The 21,343-nt window shown below is 40.5% G+C and overlaps 1 protein-coding gene across 3 annotated transcripts in view; it reads left to right on the top strand.

The window, feature by feature from the left end:
* Window positions 1-21,343, top strand: part of LOC121634788 (synapsin-3-like) — a 132,489-nt gene that overhangs the window by 40,240 nt on the left and 70,906 nt on the right. For all 3 annotated transcript variants that reach the window (XM_041977708.1, XM_041977707.1, XM_041977709.1), the window contains exons 4-5: window positions 1,279-1,370; window positions 20,957-21,113. In XM_041977708.1, coding sequence (XP_041833642.1) covers window positions 1,279-1,370; window positions 20,957-21,113 — 249 coding nt within the window. The remainder of the gene's footprint in view (window positions 1-1,278; window positions 1,371-20,956; window positions 21,114-21,343) is intronic.

Genomic DNA, 21,343 nt, shown 5'->3' with positions numbered 1-21,343 from the left:
TGAGATCTGCCCAGGGTTCCTCAATACTCTGAATGCTGTGGAACATGCCTCTGCAGTATCTCATGGACAGTGGGGATAGTTTCCCTGGACTGGCAGACTGGTATGTAGCTCCTCTTCAAGAAGGAAGACCAGAAGGTGTGGTCCAACTACAAGGGATCACACTCCCCAGCTTTCATGTTAAGGTACATTTAAGGTTCCGTGGGATATTTGAGCTTTAGATTCAGGAGGAGCAGTGTGGCTTCCATCCTGTTCGTAGAACACTGGACCAGATCTACATCCTCTAGGTCTTGGAGGGAGCTTGCCCAACCAGTGTTGTGTTTTGTGGACTTGGAGAAAGCATTTACCATTTCGCTTGGAGAATCCTGCAGAGAATGTTTTCAGGAGCATGGGGTATCAGATCCTCTGTTAAGGGCTGTTTGGTTCCTCTGTCTCAGGCTTCGGTAGAGTATGGGAAGACGGGAGCTGGGTAGATTGGTGTAGCATCTACAGTGATGCTGGCTCTTTAACATGTTGCGGGACTTGGAAGTTATATCAGCCCTGTGTCTGCTGAATACACAAAATACACAGAAGACACATTATTTTCTTATTTTGTTTTACATGTGCATTAAAAAAAAATAAAATAGACTTTTTGTGTTTTCAGTGTTTTTTTGTTTCCACTTGTAGCTGTAGATGCCTAGCCATTGACTTGATAGTTTAAAGTTGACCCTAAATGCCATTTATGGACACTTGCTGCTCTTTAGTATCTGCCTGTAACCTTCAGGAGGCATGTAGGTGGTTTTCCTTAATGGATTCACATTAGTGGATTTACAGAATATTGAATTGTCCCGTTTTTGTTGTTGAACATCCAAAGAGTTTCCCAGAAGTCGAGTGTCGCCCCTCCTTTTGAGTATCTCTGGGAGTTTGACTGAGTCATTAGGTAGCCAGGCTACAGCCTTTCACAAGGCTCTCACTGTCCTAGAGGCCATGACTGGGGATAACTCAATTTGCCTTCCCTGACCAGCATGCTCTATCTCTCCAGCTCTTTTTCTTTTGTCAGTGCAAATTCAAAATGTTAAAATGACATTAAAGGATCCATTGCAACATTTCCTGGGGGTTGCAGATGGTTTTCTTACATTCTGAAAACTACATCACAGAACTTAAAGATTTCAAAAGCATGAGACTAGAAAGCAAGTTGTCATGAATAAGAGATAAACAGACTTAAGTCAGGGAGTTCAGTTACTTCACATGTTGCTATGGGACATAAAACATTTTTTTTTCTTTTGCTCTTGTATCTTCCAGGCAGAGTTCTCGGAGATTAACCTGGCTTCATACGTCAACTCAGGATGTATGGTGGACATGCAAGTCAACAAGGGTGGCAGCAAAGTGGTCAGGTGAGATGGGTAGACAGAAGATGAGACACTGACCTTATTAATCTTGAATCCTCGAGAACCATCACAATGACAGCAGTTTTGTTTTTTCAGGGATATTAAGCATGGCTGTGAGAAAAAAAAAAAAACTTAGAAGAATAAGGTCTGTACTGTCACTATGTTGGTAGAAAACCCAAAACAGCTTGTTTTAAAGCTTAATCTTGTCAACTTCTCTACTGGGATGTTAAGCAAACAGCCATTGTCACTATGGAGTCTAATTAGTGCTCTAACAACACAGATTCCTGTTAGCTCTCTGGTTGCAATGCTAGCCTGTTGAGGTTAATGGGAAGCTAGTTAGCAAAATTAGCATGCAGTTAATCAATCTATAGCCTTAATCTGTTACCTTAAATTAAAACCTTTGACTGCAGTTATTAAGTGAATTTGATAGATTTTACATAATATGAATCACCTGCAAAAGTCACAGTGAAAAAAGTTCTCTCAACCAACTGAAGCCATGCCTGTGCTATATTTTAGTATGTCAGCACTTAGCTTAGCTTATAAAGATTATAGAGCTAAATTTGTAGCTAGCAGTGGCAGAAGCGGCTAACAATGTCATGTCCCTGCCACAGCCAACCTGATGAAAGTCGCCAGTGCTTTTTATAATCAAAACCAAGAGCTGTCAGACATCACAGCTTTGAGATAACCATAAGCCTTATTCTTTTATTTAAAACATGGATCACCTGAGTTCATGGAATGTAAAAGTTGGTTGCAAAAGATGGATAATTATACAGATAATATTTAACCCTCTATATTTGTGTTTAGTATTTTGTCATCTCCACTTTCAATGGGCTACTTTGAGTTGAGACATACAGCAGCTAGCAAAGAAAAGCAAACATTTAGTTGTTTAACATCCAGAAAGAAATTGGTGGTGAACTGTTATTATATATAACCATTATTATATATATATATGTATATATATAATATGTGTTGCTAATGTTGAATTAACCTTTAATATTTCCACCTATGAAGAAATTGTTCTTGTTAATTTCTTATGGATGAAAATTATGTCCATTTAAATCAGGGTTTTTGAGACGTTGATGGTCAGTCCTTCCAAGTTGATAATGCTTGGCCTATGTGTTGAAAGATTGTTTCACTTGTGATATCTAATATTGAGTTGCATTCCTCCTCCCAGTAGATTTGCAGATCTGAGATTACAAATAGATGTAGAACTCAGTCATTTCCACTGTTTCCAGCATGTCCTACTGTGTAAACCCTGGCAAAAACCCATGATCACCAAAGCAAGCATATTTCTGCAAGCTTTGGTAAACCCATGTCTCCATGAAGAGCTGGAGGAAATGATGGAGACAGGAAGACCTAATTTTTGTGTAGGCTGCAAGCTGTTGATGCATTCAAATGAATATTTGATTTTAAACTTTTCATTAAAAAAAAATCTAAATAAAAAAAAAAAACCTCTGTGAATACACTATTATCTAAATATTTGTGCATGCCATTCAATGTCATCACTCCATTCATTCTTTTTTCTCTGAGAAATAATAATCAGATGATCTGTGATTTTATGCTTGACTACAAAAAGTTGTGGAAAATGGTCTGACCATGTTGCACCAGTTCAGTGAGGATAGTAGTTGACTAGGGGTTTTAATGCAGCTGTTGTTACAATGCAACCTGTTGTAGGAGCTGACACTGGGGTTATTGCGTGCTTTGAATATTTTGGTGATATTTGCTGTAATGATTTAGAGGCTAAATTGGATGCAGATGGTGCGATGACTGCCTTGCTCACAAACACTGACATTCACTGCCAAATTGTTTTTGCACATTATTTATGTCTACAAATGGAATAATAGTTGCTTCAAGCAACCAGATGATTATTAATGTGTAGCAGTCCTGCAACTAGAAAGTCACAAGTTCAAACTTCTAGAAGTTGCTTTATTGACTCGTAATTTTCCCTCCTCAAGGAGGACGCTGGAGAATTGTCTGGATAAAAGAACGTGCTGAAAACTGTGCAAACTTCCTTTAAAATGTGTCCTTTCCATAGATCATGGCCTAATTATTTCTGTGACAGCTGTATGTTTGGTTCTCAGCCTAAGGAATGTTCAAACACTAACTTCCCAACCACAAATGAATCACACCCTCAGTGATTGTGTTGCCTCTGTCTCTGTATGTGCGTTCATACAAGGGTTGCACACATGCGTGCAGGCACGTTTACTGAATATATTTAAGGCAGGCTCCAGCTTTTCCACGTGTCTCCTGGCTGATGGAACCTCTGACCTCTTGTCTACAGGCGTGCTCTCCACTGTTGGCTCCATGTAGCAACACACTTTCTCACAGTTCTGTAGTTTCACTGCTGCTAATGTAGTCAGGTTTCTCTCACACTTGTCATGTGTAGTGTGCATTAAATATTAATCTCTTGCAACATCTACATAGGGAGGGTAAACGGTGTGGAAAGTTATAAAGTATTTTCTTCATTAATCATGGTTCACTAGAGCCATTTGAGACGATCTCTGGAGACAGTCAACCTTTTCACAAACATTTCTATGTAGTGTATGAGCTAGAACAAATGTAATGAGGGGAAAAAGCAGTTTGGAACTGTAAATGAAAGTTGTTTGGGTCTGGCAACAGGTCTGAGAAGAGATCTTCAGGCAGTTCCCTTTAACTTTTCCAGAGGGAAAACAAAGCTTTTCCCAGCCAGAAATATCACCTCTGAAGCAAATCTTGGGTCTTCCCAATGGCTGCCTTCTGATAGGACGTCCTAAACACATCCCCTGTGAAAAATCCGGAAGCAATCCTGAGCAAACAACCTCAGATGGTCTATTTGGATGCACAAAGCAGTGACGTTAGCCCCTCTCGGATATGCAAGCTCGTCATCTGATCTCTAAAGATAACACCCTTCAGAGGAAGGTTATTTTGACCACTCGTGATGAAACTCACTGGTTCAGTCACTTCCAGCCGTTCACGAGCATAGGAAAGGGTTTACAGCATGGATCAGCTGGTATTTCAGCTCAGATTTCTTCATTATGACAGGCTCGTTTGGCATCTGACAGGCGGCTTGGGGCACCATCCCACTAACCTGACTCGTGAACAACAGTTCATGATACTTAAACACCTCCATGTAAAGAATTGACTCATGAAAGTGGAGGAGTTGAAGGTTTTTTTTTAGGGTTGCTGTTAGATTTTGGATAGTGTCTTATTGGTAATTTCTTTATTTTGCCAGGTTAAAATGATCCCACAACCAATCTTGTAAAAATGGACCTTGATAGAAAAATATACAATTTAGTCATGGATTGGCTGCTCCAGAGCACGGACCTCAACATTACTGAAACGGTATGGGATCATCTTTACAGAGAACAGAAGAAAAGGCAGCCAGCATCCAATGAAGAGCTTTGGAAAGTCCTTTAAAGAACCCTGGAGAACTATTTCTGAAGACCTACTTGTAAGGGTTCAGGCTGTGCTGAAGAATAACAGTGGCCACACCAAATATTGACCTTCAGGTTCATTAGAATTGTACAAACTCACAAACTGTACTTTTATTATTTATATGTTTTAAAAAAAAGTATTCCTAATATATAAAGAAATGGGGTAGCTCAAGACCTTTAAATGAAGTTTGATTGTTAGAAATATTTGCAGACATAACAAAACATACATTAAGTATGATATAAAATACATGAAAGAATAAATGCCCTGCTGCATTCAGACTAAATATAGTCATGGTAGATGTTTCGGTACATTGTAGAGCGATTTGATTGGCTAAAATTCTCTAATCCATTGCTAATGGACAAACGTCTTCACAGCAAACTGGAATTAATGGATATTTTGCTTTCTGTTGCACTGATCGCCCTTTGATTTTAGCTAAAGGTTTTGTTTTGTTTTATTTTTTTCAGCGTAATTGTATTTTAGAAAAAATGGCATCACTCTGATTTATTCCTGAAAAGAGAAAAATGAGAGAAAAATGGTGCATTTCATATTCCGCTGCAGACTAAAACAAGCAGTTAGCACTGAAGCAGTGTACCTGAACCTGGTTACTTCCAGGCACAACTTCCCTGTTGCATCTGGGATGTACGTGTTTGGTCCTTAAAGGCAGAGTCAAAATAGACTGACCCAAATCCCTAAATGGTTGAAAATATCTCACTCTTACATTCAATATCCAAAGAAACCCACAGCAGCTATATTAATCCAGATGAAACATAATTTTAGAAAACAAAGTTCCTTATAATATTTTAAAGTGTCTTTGTATAAAACTTAGTTTGTGAAGAAATTTAACTTTCAAAGCAGTACTACAGGCTAGACAAAGCTTAAATTCATTTTAAGAATTAGAAAAAATACTAAGAAATAACATTTCATAATATTCTTATCACATATTTTGTATATACTTTTGTTGTCCTTGTTGGATTAAAGTGTTGAGCTCTACTCTAGTCTCAGAGTTCTTGCTTATTCATAGAATTTATCTGAGACAGACTCATTATTCACAAGTTTAGTGTTAAATCTGAACAGTTTTGGTTGTGTTTACCCACGTTGCCGTGCGCTGAGCTCACAATGCACTTTGTTTTGTTGCCCGCTTCCTGTATTTGGTCTGCTCGATGTGTTACAGAGACCTGCGTATGTACCGAGTCCGCTTCTTTGTTTCAAATCAGAATTAGTTTGCGCATTCACAAATACCCAAAATGAAGTGAACTTTCTGAGCAAAGACTCAGATCTGAATCAAAAAGGCTGGTGTGAATGGGTAACAGACAAACAGTCCTTTCTGAATCAGATAAAAGTACTCATAAAAAGTTTCAGATTAAAAAAAATTCTATGAATATTTTAGATTACTTGACAGGATTTTTATCAACTGTTCAAATGGGCCTTGTATTACTATGTGTGGGGTTCATGGCTGCCACTGCCATCTTGCCTTGTCGCCTTTCCTAGGTATCTCTGGAGGAAGGCAGAAATATAGGCAGAAATATAGTAACAGATCCTTGTCTGACTTAATTCTTTCTATTTCTTTTTAATTTTATGTTGTGAAAGCTATCAGTTTCAACCAGACAGAGCCAGGCCCACTTTCTTTCCAAAACCTTTAAGTACACAAGGACACTTGTTTTTTTTCCTCAGGTGACAATTTAATACTTAGACCACATAGAAACAGTCCTCATAAGCACACACACACGTATACAGTGTTAACACCCCTTACACCCTTCCCAGGAAAGTCTGTTTTAATCAAGGAAGGAACTGTCTGCCTGGAGCAACACCTAATACCTCAGAAAGGTTCATCTTGTTACCGAGCAAATAAATCCCGCTTACAAACATGCCGAGTACAGACATGGCTTTAGGAGGCCTGAGGGTGTTTCCTTGCAGAGTGCTGTGACCATAATGAAAGTATGTGAGTGGCCATGAGGCCCATTCCACTATCTCTGCTTTTGTAATAAAACATTGAATACAAATGGCCCTCCTAATTCACTCAAACTCCTTACAATGCTCATTTCCCTTTCTGCTATAGGTCATTTGGTGTTCTATTTCTCTTGCAGCTCCTCTCGTCATTACATCTGCCTCCCATGGGACTCTTCTCCAAATCCTCGACACAATAACATATAAGTGACTAAATGCTCTGTAATTTGTTTAGCTTGTAGTTGTGCTTAAGTTATACCTGCTCCTTGGATTTCACGTGTGATTTAAATAAAGGTATCTAACTGTTTTTTGTTTGCTATATGACCTTTGCTAGAGCGGATAAGAGCCCCAGAGAAGGATTTTAGCTGGAGGCAAATCAGAGTTCTGGCAGCCATGACTAGCCCACTACAGAGGGTCCATGCCAGGTACCGCCAGGCCTAGTGTTACTGGAACAAGAAGTCATAGATTTAACAAGTCTTAGGTTTGTGTTCAAACCTAAATGTCCGCAAGACTTGGTACGATTGGGGGACTCGGCTCAATTGGGGTTTGGAACATTGTTCTGGTTTGAACTGGCTTTCATGCTGCACTTAGTCAACTGAACCTTTTGAATAACACATTCCCCTCCTTACCAGAGGTGGCACTGCATCAAGAATTTTGAAGAAAGACTATCAATGGACATAAGAAACTTGCCCCTTTATTGATTGAGGCAGGACAACCTCCATTTCTGCCACAGACGTTTAGTCTACTTTCTGCATTTGGTTCACTTGATGCAAACCAAGACGAAGAAGATGTTTTTGGAATGACCAGATTTCAAGTCTTTGATACACATCAGAATTCAGCTGCGCTTTCATACTGGACATTTCAAGCAAAAGAACTACAATTTGTTTCAGAAGGGCTGGTGTGAATCCAACCTTAGGAACAACAAGTGCATGCAAAATCTCTGGACTCAATAAACACACAAACTGTAAAATTAAGCTTCAAAGTATGCGGTTAATGTTTTAAAGAGTTGACTATACCTGTGATTTTTACCTAACCATTATCAAGTACTTTTTCTGCATAATCCTAACCAGGTAGGTTCCACTGTAGTCGTGTAGTAGTCAATGTTGTCTTAGAGATGCAAATATATTCATTGTCAGAAATGAGCAAAAATATTGCTTCTTTTGTCAACATTTCTAAATCTGTCCAGCTTTTTGGTAGCTTACTAAGGCTATTTTCTTAATGTCTTTACAAAAGTCAGGCTAGATGACGCAGTTGGGTTCTGATGTGTGAAAACTAAATTTCATGTGTATTGCTATACAGATTTTCTGAAATTAATATGGATCAGATCTTGATTTGTTGAATTTTGATCCAACAAACAACGATGATTGAATAGTCACTACAGTGTTTGAAAAATAACTTTCAATCAATCAATCAATCTTTATTTATAGAGCACTTTTCATACATAAATGCAGCACAAAGTGCTTTCCATGGTTAAAACAATGTCACCCCCACACCCCACCCCACCGAAACCACCACACACAACCCCTTCCCTCCCCGCTTGTGTACAAGCAAGCATACACATACACATACACACACACATACTTGCACATATTAAAAGACTAATGTGAGGTTGAGCACAGATGAGCCTGGTAAGGAAACACTATCACAGGGAGCCGTCTGCACCGGGAGCCGCTCACAGGCTACAACCGCCAGGACACCGACCCAGGGCACACGGCCAATTGAGAGGCAGAGGAGCCACCCAACCAGACTGAAGAACCCGCAGGACAGAGCCGCAGCAGCCACAGCCGATGAAAGCCCCCGGTGCAGAGAGCCCCCTCCGAGGAAACACTGGGGAAATAACCTAAAAATAATATAAATAGAATAAAAGCATAAAATAAATAAAAATGGGTTAACACAGAAAAATAAATAGGCTAGGGGAATAAAATAAATAAAAATAAAATGAATAAATATTAAGTAAAAGCTAAATTAAAAAGGTGGGTCTTGAGCCTGCTCTTAAAAACATTAACATTCTCTGCAGCCCTGAGCTCCTCCGGCAGGCTGTTCCACAGACGAGGACCATACCACTGGAAAGCTGCCTCTCCGTGAGTATGTGTCCTGACTTTAGGTACAGTCAAGAGGCCAGTACCGGAAGACCTCAGGGGCCGCGAGGGTTCATAAGGTAAAAGCAGATCTGAAAGATAAGAAGGCCCAAGACCATTAAGACATTTAAAAACCAATAAGAGAACCTTAAAATTGATCCTGAAACACATGGGGAGCCAATGCAGTGATTCTAAAACCGGTGTAATGTGGGCCCGCCCTCTGGTCTTCGTCAGCACACGAGCAGCTGAGTTCTGTAGGAGTTGTAGAGGTGCAATACTCTTTTTGGGAAGACCAGAGAGCAGGGCATTACAGTAGTCAATACGACTGGTGATAAAAGCATGCATCAGCATCTCCGTGTTGGCCCGAGAGAGAATGGGACGGACTCTGGCTATGTTTTTTAGGTGATAAAATCCTATTTTAGTAACATGTTTAATATGTGGAATAAAACCAAGCTCAGAGTCAAAAATAACGCCCAGGTTTTTTACTTGTGATGATGGGTTTAATGCGGATGCCTGTAATTTAGCTAAGAGTTTCTCTCTCTGAGCCTCAGGACCAATGACTAAAACTTCAGTTTTGTCCTGGTTAAGCTGTAAAAAGTTTTCTGCCATCCAGGATTTGATATCTAAAATACAGTTGAAAAGGGCATCCATTGGTCTCGTGTCATCAGGAGACATGGAGATGTACAGCTGAGTATCATCAGCATAACTGTGGAAGTTTACTCCATACCTCCTGATGACACTGCCAAGAGGGAGCATATACAAATTAAAAAGAACAGGGCATTAAACTGACCCTTGAGGCACACCACATGTCATTTTATGGATCTTAGAGGAGCATGTATCCAAACTTACCATATAAGTTCTGTCTGTGAGATAGGAAGTGAACCAGTTGTGAACAGCACCAGAGAGGCCCACCGGGTGTTTCAGTCTGTTTAAAAGAATAGTGTGGTCTACTGTGTCAAATGCTGCGCTAAGATCCAGTAGCACCAAGACTGAGAGGTTCTGTGAGTCACAGTTAATCCTAAAATCATTTAAAACCTTCAGGAGAGCAGTCTCTGTGCTGTGGTTCACCCTAAATCCAGACTGATATATCTCAAGGATATTTCTACTATTTAAAAAATCATTAAGCTGAATAAAAACCAGTTTTTCTAGAATTTTACTTAAAAATGGTAAGTTGGATACAGGTCTATAGTTATTAAAATCATTACAATCCAAATTGCTCTTCTTCAGAAGGGGCCTCACCACCGCCGTTTTAAAGGCCGCAGGGAAAACGCCCATCTGAAGAGAGCAATTTATCATGCATAAAAGCTCGTCTTTAAAAAATCCATAAAATGATTTAAAAAGTGAAGTGGGAATTGGGTCTAAAAGACATGTGGTGGGTTTTACTGTGGAGAAAACTTTATCAAGGATCTCAGCATTAACCAGGACAAAACTGTCCAGTGTCTCCTCAGGTAAAAGCAAGCACTCAGATGTGTTCGTGTTCTGGTTGGATAAAATACCACATCTGATGGCACTGATTTTACCTCTGAAGTGGTCTGCAAACTGCTCACAGAGAGAGTCCGTGGAGGTTCGCTGGGAGCTGTTAAAATCAGGGTTACATCGGTGATCGATGGTGGAAAAAAGAACCTTGGGATTATTTTCATTGTTACTGATTATTTTTGCGAAGTACATGTTTCTTGAGTTCCTTAGTGCGTTATTGTAAATTTTAAGTTGCTCACAAAATATCTGATAATTTATTGTCATTTTATTTTTCCTCCATCTCCTTTCTGCCGCCCTGCAATTTCTTTTGAGTTTTTTGACCTCCTCATTCCTCCAGGGAGATATAAGTTTTGTGTAAATCTTTTTTGTAGTGAGTGGAGCAACAGAGTCGAGGCTTGTCTTCAGTTTACTGTTAAAGTGTTCAACAATAAAATCACAGGGTGCAGGTAAAATCACAGGAGGACATTTATCTAAAACCTTGATAAAATTTGCAGCCACTTCAGAGGTTAGATAGCTCTTCCTCACAGTTCGCACCGAGGTCTCCCGCTGAATAAAACCGGTGATGTTAAAAAACACACAGTAGTGGTCAGAGACAGCCAAGTCAACAACAGAGGACACACTGGCAGAAAGGCCATAGGTAATGACCAAGTCCAGTGTGTGTCCTCTGTTGTGAGTTGGCTGCGTGACATGTTGCGTAAAATCCATACAGTTAAGAATGTTTAAAAACTCTTTTGAAACAGAGTCTAAAGGATTATTTATGTGGAGGTTAAAATCACCGGTTAAAATTATCATGTTGTACGTTGTGTGTATGATTGATAAAAATTCTGAAAACTCATTAATAAAAGCAGCACATTTTTGTGGTGGTCTATAAACGGTGACACATAAAATTGGAGGGCTGCTAAAAACAATGGCGTGGTATTCAAAAGTGGTAAAATTAGCGAATAAAATCTGTTTGGTGGTGAGAGTGTTATTGGTTAAAGATGCTGTGCCACCACCTTTCCTACCAGTTCTTATAGAAAAAGAATAGTTAAAATTTGGCAGGGAGGCCTCAGCTAGAACAACAGGTGCATCCACACCCAACCACGTTTCAGTTAAAAACAAACAGTCTAGTTTGTGGTCTAAAATCAGGTCATTGACAATAAAAGACTTGTTTAACAGAGAGCGTATATTTAAAAGTGCCATGTTGAGTGTGACTGGTGACATTTGAACTGAAAAGGCAGGTACTGGTTGACATTTTGGAAGAGGCCTGAGATTATTGATGTTTACGGTATGATATGGTTTGTGGTGGTGTGGTTGCTCTCTGAATGTGATGATGACATGAATTGATGAACTGTTTGGAGGAATGTTAGGTCCAAGTCCAGTATTGTGAGCTTTGCTGTTAAAAGTGGAACTGAATAAGTAGGAACTGGGACCAGGGGGGCATCAATCCATGGCGGACAGGTCAGCAGGTGCAGTGGGTTTGGTGTAATGAGTGGGCTGGGAGTAGGAGTGCTGTACACCAAATACCAAATTGGCGGACAGAAGACGGCAGCCCCGCGTGTTGAGGTGGAGCCCGTCAGCCCCAAAAAGATGCCTCCGCTCCCAGAAAGCATCAGAGTTGTTAATAAAACCCAGGCTGTGGGAACTACAGGCGGAGGAGAGCCACTTGTTGAGGCTGAGCAGCCTGCTGAAGCAGCCTATCCCTCTGCCGCAAGTGGGGGTGGGGCCAGAGATATAAACATTTACTTGACATAGTCCAAGCAACGTGAAAAGATGAAGGAAATCCAGCTTTAAGCTTTAAGCGAGTTCTGACAGCAGCGTGGGACTGCCCGTCACGGCTCCGGGAGCAGGATGGTAGCGACCCCGGAGACACAGCAGGATGGCAAGGGCCAGCGGCCAGAGGAGGAAAATCCACAAGATCCAGGACGTTGAACTTGTTCTCCAGGGATACGCCGTCAGTGAGGGGAAGCATGAAAGACGGCTCGCCCGGTCCCTTCTGCAGCCGTTGCGGGTCCTGACTTTGTGGTATGATGCCGTGTGGGTGGCATGCAGTAGGTAATTGGAGCTTTTTCTCTGAGCTCAATGAGCTACTCCTGCAAATGAGTGAAAAGATATTTGAGACTAAATGACATTTGAGACTAAATGAGGTTCATGTGTACACCCCACCTGGGGGGACTCCTGTGGGGGGTTTGGGATACTCTGGGAGTATGGAGTGCCGGACCCGCTTGTGGATGGAAAAATGGATGGTTTTGCTCCTCCCTTGAGCCGTCACCTTATCGTGGTGGAGGAGTTTGTGGGTCCTGATGATCCTAGCGGCTGTGTTGTCAGGGGCTTCATGCACTTGGTAGGGTCATCCATGGCAAACAGGTGTCTAGGGGAGGGACCAGACGAAGTGCGGCTCAAATCACTCCTAAGATGATGACAAAGCAAGGACCAGGGTTTCCCTTGCCCGGACGTGGGTCACCGGGGCCCCCCTCTGGAGCCAGGCCTGGATGTGGGGCACGGAGGCAAGTGCTTGGTGACCCATGGGGCCCGGTCAGGCTCAGCCCGAAAGGGTGACATGGGCCTACCCTCCCGTGAGCTCACCACCTGCAGGAGGCGACCATAGTGGTCGGGTGCAGTGTGAGCTAGGCGGCTGCCAGAGGTGGGGACCCTGGCGGTCTGATCCTTGGCTGCAAAAGCTAGCTCTAGGAACGTGGAATGTCACCTCTCTGGCGGGGAAGGAGCCTGAGCTGGTGCGTGAGGTTGAGCAGTTCCGGCTAGATATAGTTGGACTCACTTCAAAGCATGGCTTGGGCTCTGAAACCACTGTCCTTGAGAGGGGCTGGACCCTCTTCCATTCTGGAGTTGCTCCCCGTGAGAGGAGCCGAGCAGGTGTTGGCATGCTCATTGCCACCCAACTTGGTGCCTGTACGTTGGGTTTTACCCCAGTGGACGAAAGGGTAGCCTATCCTCCGCCTTCAGGTGGATAGTCTCAGAGTAGAGTCGCTGCTCCTCCGCATCGTTAGGAGCCAGATGAGGTGGCTTGTGCATCTGGTTAGGATGCCTCCTGGCCGCCTCCCTGGTGAGGTGTTCTGGATGGACTACATCTCTCGGTTGGCCTGGGAACGCCTCGGGATCCCTCCGGATGAGCTAGTGAATGTGGCCGGGGAGAGGGAAGTCTGGGTTTCCCTGCCTAGGCGGCTGCCCCCGCAACCCATCTCCAGATAAGCGGTAGAAAATGGATGGATGGAAAATGGATGGTTTTGACCCTAAACCACCCTGAAAAGCTCGGGTACCTGCTGAGTGACATGATGATTCTGTTTATAGTGGATATGAGGTACTATTTTCTTATTAAATAAGTTATCTATTTATATAAGTTTTAGTGACTTATGTTAATGAGAATCTGAATAAGAAATAATATCAGTTTTAAATGATAAAAGTAAATAATTGTAGAATATATTCCCTATTTTACAATCCAGTGAAATTTTCAGTTAATTTATGTGGCCACATAACATATTTATGGCATTATGCTTTAGCGTCTGTCCTGAAAAACAGGAAAGCACACTTTTCTCTCTAAGGTGCATTTCCCTGTGATGACGGAGGGCCAGCATGGTACAATGCCCCATTGTGTACGAGTGCTGTGCTGATCCTCGGTATGTACTGTTTGACATTTGTGGCATTCCAAGTGAGTTCTATCCCGACTAGCCTTATCAATGAGAGACAGACTAATGGAGGAAGATAAGGCCCTCAGCAGCTTTAGAGCCAAGCAAAGGGTCGTTTTGAGTACAAATGTTCCCCACAACTCAGTATCCCTTTAGAGCCTATTAGGTCAGAGATTCTGTGTGATAAATGGATCTTGTGACCCAGTGGCAGCATATTGTCCTGAGTATGAATAGCTTCTTGCTTAAGGTCTGCTGATGAAAAGATCCTGTTGGCACTGTTGTACAGTATATTGTATAATAGCCATATAAATGTCAGGTTTGTTCCATTATGTATTCATAACTATAAGCAGATATTAAGTGAATTGTTCTTGCTTTACATATATGTATTGGCACTCTGAGCTTTGCTAGCTTTTTTTTTCTCTTACCATTCTATTACTCACTTTGGTTCTCGAGTGCCGCTAACCAGCAGGTAACACACCAGAATCAAATCAAATGAATTCAGCTTCTTGACAACTTCTTCACAATCACGCATTAATTTCAGTCAGGTATGTTGGAGCAGGGAAACAACAAAAACCTGCCGGATAACAGCCCCAACCGGAGTTAGCTGCTTACCGAATAAAACAACAATTAAACAACAATTAAATACCAACCAGTTACATCTTTAACACATCAAGCACATACAAAGCAACCCCCTTCATCCCCCTTTAACTTTTTTTTTTTTTTAAACTTCCTCTTTTAGCTGTTTTTAGCTGTACCCAACTCCCAAAGCAAGTATGGTATGTTTTACAAATTCTTAATACGCTTACATTTAGCACACCTTTTTTTCTGAATGTTTTTTTTTTTTTTTTTTAACCCGCTAGTGTGGTCTCAAATCAAACTGGGGAAGTTTTACATTTACCAGACTCTCAATGAAACATTTTTCTGTTATTTCCATGCTTGCTGCAGTGAAACTCATGTATGCTCAGCTGGCTAGCTAGTAGCATTAGCAATGCTATTGTTGCAAATCTGAACAGCTCAGTATGGTCTCTACATAATGTTGAAAGGAAAGAATATTAGGAGCTGAAAAAATAACTTCCAGTAGCGGATTTAGTTCCTATGTTATCAGACACTTAGTTTATCATTAGCCTACCTATGGGAATAGGTTTTATGATAAAACTAAGTGTCTGATAACATAAGAACTAAATTAGCTATAGAAAATTATCGATACTATGAACTTTTTTGGATTAATAACTTCCAGTACTTTTTGAAGTACGCTGGTCTGTAGATGGGTCTAGAAGACTAACAATTGCTTTATAAAAGAATGTGATGGTGTTTGGGACTAAAGGGCAAAGATGACCCTACAACTTGACAAATTAAGATGCACTCAGTTTTGATTAAACTCAGTGGTTTGTGGTAGGCAGTGTCCAAGGTATGTAGGCATTTTGAAGAAGCATGCATATAAAGACCATTGTCATAATCTAGCAAAGACGTAAAAGTGTTTCTTTTTTTGACGCAAAAGAAAGATAAGACTTAACATGAATACATGGGGAGAACATGCAAACTCCAGAAGAAAGGCCACTGATTGAACCTTCTCCCAGACGAGGCTTGAACCAGTGACCAGTGAACCCACCCCTGAGGAACACCATTAGTCACACTGAGGTAGATGGAGATGATGCCATTTGCTCTCATGCACCAGGATCTGTTAGAGTGATCCTTTTCAAAAACTACCAAGACCAGGTTCTACAGTATTGCACTGAAAAGTATTTGCTTTATTACTGCATTATCTACTGTGTGTAAAGCTTTGGAATGATGAATAAAAAGGGCTACACACAAATAGCATTCATATATAAACATCTGTTGTAGCAGCATTCAATGATTTTTAGGTTTTAAGCCCAGAACTCATATAAAGCTACAAGTATGGCATTATTAAAAATTGGTAGTAATTTTGTGCTATCCATAGCAAATGGATTTATTGAATTAAATAACTCTGCTAGATTAGTTAATGTTGCATTTTTCAGATTCAGGTTCATTTGACTTCATGGCAAAAATCATTTCCTATTATGCCGATTTGTTTCTTCTTTTTTCCCCCCAACACTTCAATACTTTTCTTACTCAGTTTACTATTCATGTGTTATTAGTGGGCTGATGATTTCATGGAGAGCCTTTCTGTCCTCATGTCCCTATCTATAACCCCATCACCCCCCATCAGAGCCTTGTACCAGCCTTTATTGCAACACTGAACCCATTTAAAGGGCACATTAGCATATCGGTCGTGAAGGGGTATCTCTAGGGCCTAACTGATTCAGATCGTAAAACATAAATGTGCTGCTTTATTGTTAATCCATGACTCACAGGCAGACCTGCTTTGGACGAACAAGCTTGAGTAAAGAGATAAAAAACATAGTCATTGGGTGGCAAACCTTTGATGTTTTGTTGCTTTGGGGCACTTGCTGCATTAACCATAGCTTGGTTAAAACCTTCCTGTAGTTATGGCATGAGTCAGATGTTTTATTTTTATTTTTTCTATATGTATACAATTCACAATATAAGGAGAATCCGTAAAACTAAAACAGTTTTATGAGGATTTTAGCAGAGAAATGAGACAATGGTTTCTTACCTCAGATGCAGATGTGTTGTGACTACATAGTATAAGACAAAACATGTATTAAATCACTATTTTGAGGTTCTGATTTCTTTTTAATGTTTCAGCCCAATTTCAACCAGAGATGAAGCTTCTAGAAATTCTTATCCACTTACTTATTTTAATTTAAAAACACAAACAAAAACTAACTTCCAGCTTTTCAAAGAACTTACAGGAAATGTCAAACATGTAATTTTGATTTCTGGGACATTTTTGATTAACATTTTGCATAGTTTTCCGATATAACAGTTACTTACTGTATCTGTAATTGGTCAAGTTAGAGATGGCAACTATCTTAAATGCTGTCTATAAACTGTATAAAATATTAAATAAAAAAATTTTTTTAATGAAATTATTTAAAAACAAACAATTTAAGCACTACTCTAAAGATTTTAGTTCTTTCTCAGTTATTTCTTGGTTTTTGCTTTCATCTTTACAAGATTTGTTTTAAATCTTTGGTTTTATGGGATGTTGCCTGTTCTGGCATTACATAATTCGATAAGTTAAATGCTTGATATAGATCTTCAAATTGCTCTTATATAAAACAGAATCCATAATCCTAGTTATTTTACTTCCCTCCTCTTTGTCATTCTCTGAAACATTCTCATTAGCATGATTAATAATATATCAAATTAATACTTTTTTTTTTCATCTGCATTATTTTTGTCAGTGTTTTACTCTTACTGTGTACTTAAACACTCTCTGCACCTGATGTTTGAAGACTTGCTGTGTGTCCAGTGCTGCTTTATCAATAGGAAACAGAGTCTGTAGCATTAGTCAGGAGTCGTGACATGCTCTTCTTGAGAATAATTTTTCTTTTTGGCTCAAAAGACAGCTCTATCCAGTATAAATAAAAGAGAGGAGCCCTTTTCTGTTGCCGCTCTGGCTGAGTGTATGAAGGAAGGAACAGCTGCAGTCATTCTGTTGTTCAGACCAGATCGTCCTCAACGATCCTGCCAATTTGGACCTTGCTGTCTTACAAAAGCAACACTTAAGGTGTTTGATAGGGGTCTAGCTGTAACTTCAGTCCACACACCAAATTGATTTATTTTATGTGTACCTGTGCTTACAAGCACACATTTTGGAGGGTTTTGGTTCAGGTTAAAGAGGGATTGATTTTGTAAATATAAATGGGTGGTTTGAGTCTTAGCCCTTCCATGTGTCAAAATGTTTTTTGGCAAGACTCTGAATCACTACATTGTTCCTCAGTATCATTATAACTGTGATTGTCGAGAAGAAAGAGCTACATACTGAGATTATACTGAGCTTCAGGATTTGTAGGATGTAAACAATGACTATGGAGACAACAATGTAGGTTTGTATTTAGATGATAAGACAGAAAAAAGGATGACTGTAGCATAGGAGGTTATTAGTGCTTAAAATAAGGGTATTAGATATTCACTTTCATTTGACCCTACACTACCTCTACTAATAGCTTCCGTATTGTATCTTGTGATTGCATAGCATTAATTTCAATACATACATGCATTCCCAGGCCAGCTGAGAGATGTAGTCTCCTCCCAGTGGGACATGCCTGGAATGCCTCACCAGGGAGGCGTCCAGGAGGCATCCTGACCAGATACCCTAGCCACATCATCTGGCTTCTCTCGATGTAGAAGAGCAGTAACTTTACTCTGCACCCCTCCAGGATCACCAAACTTTTCACTCTATCTCTAGGGGAGAGCCTGGCCATCCCGAGGAGAAAACTCATTTCAGCCGCTTGTATTCGCAACCTTATTCACTACCCACAGGCCCACAGGAGGAGGGGCCCATGTCACTCTGGGCAGAGGCCTGGCCACCAGGCCCTCGCTCCTAGGCCTGGCTACAGAGGGGGACCTCGATCACCCACTTTAGGGCAAGGGAAACCTGGATCTATTGTTTTTATTCATCATAGGGGTCTGTTCAGCTGCGCTTTGTCTGGTCCCTCCCCATAAAGACCTAATTGCCATGGGTGACCCTAGCAGGGTCATAAAGGCACAGACAGCATAGCTCCTAGGATCCTCAGGGTTCAGCTCAGGGAGGAGAATACATTATTACTGAAATGCATTGTTTGTAAAATTTTGAATTGCAGTGGGTGTCAAAGACAAAGAAAAAAACTTGTGTTTTATTACCACTGATACAATGAGGTCCATTTTATGTATGTTCTATATCTCACAGAAAGAGTAATAGTTTCTGTGTAGAAGCATAAAAACTGGAAGTAAACGGTTGCATGACCTTACCCCGAGGACCCTGCTGTACAAATGAAAGGCATCTAAGCTGCACTGTACTTGAAATTAAAACTGTAGGTTAAAAAAACAAAAAAAGACTTAAGTCAAGCTTAATTCCCTCTGTGAATATAAGATGTGGGCTGGTTAAAGGATGCCTGCAGGTGCTTGATGGGCCATTTGGCCTTGCTCCCAGAACAGTTTGTAAAGGAAGGATTAGGCAGTGTTAATTGGATAGATAGTCCAAAAAGATTAGGTGCTGTGAGGAGCATTTCTTCACCTCTTCAACCCGACTCAGTCAGTGAATAATGAAGCCCCTGACTGTAAACACGAGGCCCAGATTCAGTGCGTGCCAATGTGCTGACAGAGCCGTGAACCTGGGAACAACTAGTACACAGGAGGTTTCTGGGCTTAGCACAGTCAGGTCAGTGATTAAACAGGTAATTCTGTAGTGTTTCATTAAAAAAAAAGAAAAGAAAGTCAGTTGTCATAAAGACAGGCAACTCATGTCTATACTGTATGTAACACTTTTATATTTAATGTTCATAATGTGGTAATGTTCAAGATATTATAAGATGCTAACATTTGCTATCAGCATTGAACATGAAGTACCTTGGACTTACCTTCTATGAGAAGCATTTAAGGAAACAACTGACAGAAACTCATGGATGAATCTGGCAGAAATGCAATAAAATATAAACTCTATTGTCATTAGTGTAGAATTACAACAATAAGATCTGGCATTTCTATCTCTCTAGCAAAGCCTGCAATGCTCCATGTTGTGAGGTAAGGAGTAATTAGCTGGTTGGTCTGTTACTTCACTACTGGATGTCACATAATTTTACAGACTACTCTTTTTAAGTGTCCGCTATTGGTTTTGCAGGTGCATGCTCTATTGCACAAACAGCTAACAAATTACGAAACTTTACTTCAGCAAACTGATTACGATATTTTGAACACCTTTAAGGGAAAACTCTCATATACGGGTGAAACTAGAAAATTTTAATATTGCGCAAAACCTAATTTATTTCAGTAATTCAACTTAAAAAGGTAAACTAATATATTATATAGATACATTGTAAGTGAGATATAGACCAGGATGCTTTAATAGCAGCCTTCATCTCTTCTGCAATGCTCTGTCTCATGTGTCTCATCTTTCTCTTGGCAATGCCCCATAGATTTTTTATGGGGTTCAGGTCAGGGGAGTTTTGCTGGCCAATCAGGCACAGTCATCTCTTGGTCATTTAACCAGATTTTAGTTCTTTTGGTAGTGTGGGCAGGTACCAAGTCCTGCTGGAAAATAGAGTCAGCATCTCCAAAAACCTTTTCTGCTGAAGGAAGCATGAAGTGCTCTAAAATCTCCTGGTTGATGCTGCGTTAACTCTGGACTTAATAAAGCTCAGTGGACCAACACCAGCAGATGACATGGCTCCCCAAATCAACACAGACTTTACGCTGCACTTCAATGTCTTGGATTGCTGCCTCTCCATTCTTCCTCCAGGCTTTGGGACCTTGATTTCCAAATGAGAAGCAAAATTTGCTCTCATCAGAAAAGAGCACATGAAATATCTCACTTTGCATATAATGAGTTTATGTAATATATTAGTTTACCTTTTTAAGTTAAATTACTGAAGTAAATTAAGTTTTGTGCGATATTCAATTTTTTGAATTTCACTTGTATAGTTAAGATTGGTATCAAAATAATGAGAAACTATGCAATGTACAAAGATGTGTAGTTGTTAGATTGTTTTCACAAAACTGCTAAACTAAGAAAAGAAGCTGCTTCTTCTCTCGTAGTGGGAAGACGTGTCACTCTGCAGAAATAATTCCATGTGCATATTTCTTTGAACTGAATAAGAAAATTGCTAAAATTGAATTTTCTTATTGCAGAAGTGCAATTTGTGTTTTTGGGGTTGCTTCGTACAGTGCCTGCATAGACTTATAGACCTGCTGATGACAGCATTTATAATATACAGACCTTAGGGAGCCCATAGTTTAACACTGGTATCAAGAGATCAGAGAAAACATCTGGGAACATCCTCTGGGAGCTATCAGTGTGAATCATAGCACAGAATCTAATGAAGTTTGAGGAATTTCACTCTCAACCACCGCATTAAATTCTTCTGTCCTGGATTATTTTACCTTTTCTTAAGTTTACAATTTGCCAGAACCTTGCAGCTTGATGATCTGAATCTCACCAACAGTTTTCTTTTTAATATCTGTCTTTGTGCAGGTCCTTCAAGCCAGACTTTGTCCTGATTCGCCAACATGCCTACAGCATGATTCCTGGTGAAGACTTCAGGAACCTCGTGATTGGCCTTCATTTTGGTGGCGTCCCAAGCATTAATTCGCTCTACTCCATCTACAATTTCTGCAGCAAACCCTGGGTGGTAAGCAGTCTTTAACAGCTCTCTTTGCCCTTCTTTAACCTCCACAAAGGCGTCATGAGGTCTTCCCTCAGCAGCTGCCACCGACTGATTTATTTGGGCTATTAAATGGAGCTGAAACACCTGTGCCTAGCGCAGGAGGCCTCAATCACCAGACTTTATAAGTAACTCTGTACAGAAGGAAAGCTACAAAACTGTAGTGGAAAGAATGTGCATGTTTGGCTTTGCATGAC

Source organism: Melanotaenia boesemani, chromosome 23, assembly GCF_017639745.1.
Source record: "Melanotaenia boesemani isolate fMelBoe1 chromosome 23, fMelBoe1.pri, whole genome shotgun sequence".
NCBI classification, from domain to species: Eukaryota; Metazoa; Chordata; class Actinopteri; order Atheriniformes; family Melanotaeniidae; genus Melanotaenia; species Melanotaenia boesemani.
The sequence above is the reverse complement of the archived record's forward strand: the minus strand, read 5'-3'. Positions and strand labels throughout refer to the sequence as shown.